Below are 6,464 nucleotides of genomic sequence, written 5' to 3' on the forward strand. Positions count from 1 at the left end.
TCGTCCAACTTCATTCCTGCATGCTGTGGATCATCTCCTGGTATGACCTGAGCTGAACTCTTTCCAGTCACGGCAGCTCCCAGGAGAACAAGGTTCAGTTTGATAATTTTTATAGATAATGAAAACAAACACACTGAAGCTGAGAACATATGCTTCTTTTAAATATGAGAAGTTTTAAAAAATAACACGTTTTACTGATAAAAAAAAAAATTAGAAGTATATTTTACTGTCAGGAAACTGAGGGCAAGAAACCACAGACTGTGTGAAAATGTTATGCAAAACAGCTGTGTCAGCTGTAAGAGAGAAAAAACATGCCTTTGTTTTAACCTTTGCAGTAACAATGGTGACCAGTTTTTCTGTTTGTTGTAGGGCTGTCAACTTTAACGCGTTGATGCCATTATCACGATTAACGCAATTTACATTTTTAGCACATTCATCTTCATCTGGAGTGCAGAGTGGATAAACTTTGGACAAACTGCCCGAAATGCGTTGACAGAGACATCTCAGGATTTTTGAGTCATCCAAATTGTGTTAAAATTTTTTAAGTGCGTTAATCGTGATGCCGGCATTAACATCGACAGCCCTAGTTTGTTGGTTTGTTTTCCTTTTGTTTTATTTTGTGAGTTAGTTATTAGATGCCACTCCAGCCAGCCAGAGAATCTCTTGCCGTCCCACCCTCTCCTTCCTGTCTGGCAAGCAGCAGGCGCGCCTTGCGTAGGGTAGTTAACCCCCTGCGTTGGGAGCGTGTACTGGGCTGGCTCCATATCAACTAACTACACATGGAAGTAGTGATATTTGACTCTTGTGGAACAGTGAAAGATGAGTTGGGTTTAACCTTAGGGTGTTTTAACACCTGTAGATCATTTACTTTGGTTTATTTCTTTTGTTAGAAATCCAGGTAAATGGTAAATGGCCTGCATTTGTATAGCGCTTTTCTAGTCCATAGGACCCCAAAGCGCTTTACACTACATTCAGTCATCCACACACACATTCACACACTGGCGATGGCAGCTACATTGTAGCCACAGCTGCCCTGGGGCGCACTGACAGAGGCGAGGCTGCCGGACACAGGCGCCACCAGTAGGCAAACATGGGGTTAGTATCTTGCCCAAGGATATTTGGCATGCAGCCAGGAGGCAGCCTGGGATCGAACCACTGACCTTCTGATTAGTGGCTGACCTGCTCTGCCACCTGAGCTACAGCCACCCACATGAATGAAAGTCTGCTGCCACAAACCATGAGATAATGTTCATTGGTCAGTTGTGTCTGGGGCAGAAGCAATAAAAATAAATACAGGAAGAGGGTGCTGTGTAAGAGAACGGAGAATTTACATTCATTTCATGGCTAGTTGCTAACCTGTACAGAGCATTGCACATCTATAATATTGTCCCCCATTGAGAATTCAAAGCATACATGGGTACAGGATGTTTTTGTTTTTTGTTTTAGCTCAAACTTGTAATGTACACCTAGTAGCTAGTTTGTAATTCTGCTGCGCGTGTGATTTCATTTGTGCCACCTACAACCAGAATTCCTTCTTAAAGGAAATTTGAAATCTTGTCAATGAAAATAGTGGAAATGATCTTTTTAGTTAACCAATTCTTTTTTGAAATACTAAAACAAACAAACAAACAAACAAACAAACAAACAAACAAACAAACAAACAAACCCCCCCAAACGATTGAAATGATCAGATATAAAATGTTTCCTTGCTACTCTTAAATGTCTTTTATTTTAAGAATCCTGTAACAGGCTCTTTGGTGTCTGTAAGGTGTGCGTGTCTTTCTTTCTATTAAACCTGTTATGCAACTACTGCGGGCGTGTCAACTGTGAAGCTACACATAAAAAATGTGTTGAACAGAAGCTTGAACACATCTCTCTCACCTGTAGTTACAACAAACGGAAGATAAATTATGACTTCATCTCGATCAGGTAAATATATATTTAATCTGCTTTGTTTAATATGTGTTAACATGTGCTCATGCATTGAAATACATGAAACTTATGGACTTGATGTTTCAGATGTGTTAAATTGAAGCTGTGAATTGTGTTCCAGGTCCTGATTTGAGGATTGTGATAATAGGAAAAACTGGTGTGGGGAAGAGTTCCTCTGGAAACACCATCCTGGGAAAAAAACATTTCAAATCTCGTCCCAGTTCAGAGTCAGTGACTGAAACCTGTGAAATAGCTGAAGCACAGTGGGAAGGCAGAAATATTTCTATCATAGACACACCAGGAATCCTGGACCCTAAGAAATCTGCAGAGATGATCAAAAAGGAACTTATTAAATGTGTTGAAGTCTCCAGTCCAGGTCCTCATGTTTTTCTACTGGTGCTCCAAGTCGGTCGATTCACCACAGAGGAGAAAAACTCTGTGGAAGCCCTGCAGGAGCTGTTTGGTCCAAAAGCTCAACATTACATGATTGTGCTGTTCACCCATGGAGATGATCTTGAAGACCAGGAAATCACCGTACAGCAGTATGTACGTGAAAGCAAAACAGAGCTCAGACGAGTCATCCAAAGCTGTGGAAACAGGCTCCACGTCTTCAACAACAAAAGCAAAGACAAACAGCAGGTGGAGGAGTTGATCAAGAAGATTGATGACATGGTGGCAGGAAACGCTGGCACATACTACACCAATGCCATGTTCAGAGAGGTGGAAGAAAGGAAACAGAGACAAGCTGACAGGGAGGACGAAGAATACAAGTTCCTGAGTCAACTGATAGAGCAGATTCGAAGTTTTCATTCACGTCTTAAAAGAGAATAATTCATTATTAGAAGATTCAAACCTGTAGACAAATATCTTTGGTGTTAATTTGCTTTGAATAGCTTTGACCTTTTTGTTGACTGTAAAAAACAGAAGAAAAAATTAATCTTAGTTAAGATGAAAGAGTTTTAAAACAGTGATGATACAGCAAGCTGTGATGTGCTACAAAGAGTTTTTTTATATCATATTTTTTTAAGTAGACCTAAATGAAACACAGGTGATTGGATTTGTTTTATGTTGTTTAACTGATTTTACTGAAAAATGTATGCTTTATGCTGATTTGTCAAAAAATAAGCTCAAAGTGTTAGGGACATAAATATTTTATATTTTTGTCACAACAAATGCACAAGCAAAAACATAATCTGAGCAAATGATTTCATTTCACAGGCTCAATTAAATTCAACAATCCCTGCACGTAGAACTCTTTATTATATTTATATATATATTTAAATAGTACCAATTCAGATCAACAGTAATTGTTATGCTCCCCTAAAAGGTCTGCGGGATGTGGGAAAGTAACAGAAAGTGTCTGGGTTGAATTAAGGAGACAAGGAGTCTCAAAGATCTAATCACAAAACAAAATCTTTAACATAAAATAGACACACACACAGACACACACAGAGTCAACATCAGATGTTCTCAAAAACTGTATGTGGTCAAATTGCTATGATGAGCTATGTAAGAAGTGAAGTGAACACTTTAGGAGAAGAATCTAGCTGAGATGCTCCGGATGGTTTGTTGGCCACACTGATCCTGTGACCAAACAGCCAGCTCTACTAAGTAAGACCTCTCCTGTGTAATATGCTCTGACATTTTGAGTCTTTTAACAATCAGCTTCTATCTACAGATAGTATAATGTTATTAGACAAGCCTTAGCTTGTCAGAGAGGAACAAGGGTGTTGTTGTCAGGCTTTAACAAACATGACAAAAACTTGGACTGTGATGTGGAAATACCTGTAACACCTTTGGGTTTTCACTGGAAGTGATTTTATCATGTGTGCTCATAATAAACCACAAATATGCATGGTGGTGTTTTTTTTAAATGATTCTTAAATGAATGTTGCAGAACAAGGACAAAAGAAGTTCTGTGGAAATGTTTTAGTGAACAAAACTGTCATTGTTCGGTTCCAGCTGGTATTTAAACTAAGCGCCGGGCAGAGGTGTTTTTTGGGGCGGGTGCTCAAAGTTAAAAAGGGGCACATAGAACCAGGCTGAAAAACAACAATCCACATTCATAGGAGTCTAATATGGAATCAAAGATGGGGTCAGTGGAAAGCAAATGTAGCCTGTGTTTTACCTAATCAGGTACAATGTTGCTGTTGAGGGGTTTCTGCTGCTCCTGCTGCTGACAGTGTTGGAGGGCAGAACTGTGTTGATCTAAGACTGTAGATATTAAAAAGTCCACAGCAGAGATGGTAGCTGATTAAACAAGTGTCATGAGATAATAATAAAATGCAAAGATTGGTGACAGTGCTTGGAACCATAAGGCAAGAAATTCAAGAGATTAAAAAAAATGTGGGAAACAAACTGAAACCAGAATATTAGTAGGGCAAAAGAAAGGGGTGGTCATGGCAGGTATTAATGTAAACAAAATCTATGCACATAAAACACATGCACAGTGACATTTTATACCTTCTCCAGAGTACTGTATATACTGTTCATAACCAAAATATGTTAAGAATTGCACTGGGAGACACTTTTTTGTTAGTTAATCATAAAGAAGTAACAGAGGTAAGGGAAACTGAGTAAATGATTTTCAAACTTCAGGTTAATCTTGAAGTTAGAGTCTAATCTTTTTGTTTTTTTACTAAATTGATTTCACATTGGTTTATCTTATCAAAACATTCTTTGTGACCTCCAAACACAGTCACTGTATATCTTTGGTCTACATTCATGTATTTTCTCTTATGTTGCTGTTGCTCTGTACACAGAGCTGTGTGATAATCGGTTTATCACATTAAAACAAATTTACACCAGGGGAATGTATTTAGGAGACCATATGAGATTATGAAAGGAGATTATTGATAAGAATTTCAGTGTATACAACAGAAATTAAGCTGAAAATGTTATATTATAAATGTTTTATACATTTTATATTCCATAATAAAAGCAATTACTGTTTGAATGTTTTATTTGTGAAACTGATTCATTTTACTCAGAAAAGCAGTTAAATTAATTTGATTTTCTCTCATCATTCTGTCACTATTTACAAAATTTAATTGGAAAGTTATTGAATCCAATTTGAGTTTTACTTAAAAAAACAAAACATTTTCATTTCTTTGGAATGGATATCTTATTAATTTTTTACTAAACCTTTGCCAGATTGCTGGTAAAGTCATTTTTAACACACTTTTACAGTTAAATTTTATTAATATCTACTTGAAAATTTCTGTTGAAATTTAATTAACATTTTCTGTACATTTTACATAAATCTTTTAAAATTAAAATCTACTTAAATTAAAGTAAATTAAGTGTCACTTTGTTGCCATATGTAACCTCTAGTCACAGTTTTTACAGTGCATTTATGTCCACTGTGAGCGACCATCTTTGAACACAGGCGGTGATTTACGACACCAACTGTCTGCCATCTGTAATCCAGTTTTGAGATCTCTTCCTAGATGCCTTAACGCCCACTCACACCCTGGGCCATCTGACCTCGGGAAATCACATGATAGGGTGGAGCTACGTTTCACAGCGGGTTTACTCGAAACCTTGGTTCGTGTGATTAGGCAGAGGATCAATTGGGAGTCCATGACCCTCTTAGGGACACTCCCAATAGGGCTTAAAAACTCTCTCCACCAGAACATCTTGTCTCACAGTGAAAACTAGTTCATGCATTTATTGCTTCTAAGTTGGACTACTGTAATTGATTATTATCAGGATGTCCTAAAACAGCCTGAAAAGCATTCAGGTAATCCAAAATGTTGCAGCAAGAGTTCTGAGGGACTAGAAAGAGAGAGCAGATTTCTCCTATATTGGCTTTTCTTCACTGGTTAAATCCAGATTCAAATTCAAAATCCTGCCCCTCACGTATCTCTCCTCATAAATTTCTAGATTTCTAGAAATGAGAACTGCTCCATCCAAAGTGCAATGGATGCCGTTACTCCTAACAAACCCAGATATTCCCTCCAGAAAGTTTCCCAATACCATCATTTTTTCACTCTTTTGGACAGAGATCTTGGGTGTTGTTTCTAGGATTTGTTCGAGCTACTTGCCCAACTGAGGGGTCAACTTGGGGTGCTCCCATTAGCACTGGAACTGTTTTTGCCTTCAATCTCCACATCTTCTCAAGCTCTTCTCTCAGGCTTGATACTTATCGAGATTCATCTTGCTTATGATGACACACACTGTGAAAGGGAACTTATACATAATAGTAACATAAGTTATCTAAATCCGAAAGTGTGCTCTATCCTTTCATTGAAAAACACTTTACACTTTGCCAGCTGCTGGAGTCAAATTGTTAAATGTTGTCATTGTGTTACTTAAATTTGTAAGTCTTAGTTCAAGCAGCATCAAGCAGATCAAAGACATCTCTTTGTCTCTGACCACCTCTCCAGCCTGTTGGACGGTGGGGGAGGCTGCAGTGTTTTATTATAGGGACATCCTATCTGAAGGTTCTGTTTGTTGCTTAGTAAACTTCCTGCTTTTATGACCCTTTTGGTGAGCAGGAGGTCACACAAACGCACCCCCAAACACAAATA

At 38.1% G+C, this 6,464-nt stretch overlaps 1 protein-coding gene across 1 annotated transcript; it reads left to right on the plus strand.

Annotated features, from left to right (window-relative positions):
* The first annotated feature begins 1,910 nt into the window (after positions 1 to 1,910).
* LOC102196051 (GTPase IMAP family member 7-like) lies at positions 1,911 to 2,763 on the plus strand. Its single transcript, XM_005755454.1, has 2 exons — positions 1,911 to 1,929; positions 2,036 to 2,763. Exons 1-2 carry the CDS (start codon positions 1,911 to 1,913, stop codon positions 2,761 to 2,763), a joined length of 747 nt encoding a protein of 248 aa, XP_005755511.1.
* Positions 2,764 to 6,464: the final 3,701 nt, after the last annotated feature.

This window comes from Pundamilia nyererei, unplaced genomic scaffold, assembly GCF_000239375.1.
Source record: "Pundamilia nyererei isolate P.nyererei 1_Seehausen unplaced genomic scaffold, PunNye1.0 scaffold01543, whole genome shotgun sequence".
In the NCBI taxonomy this organism is placed as follows: domain Eukaryota; kingdom Metazoa; phylum Chordata; class Actinopteri; order Cichliformes; family Cichlidae; genus Pundamilia; species Pundamilia nyererei.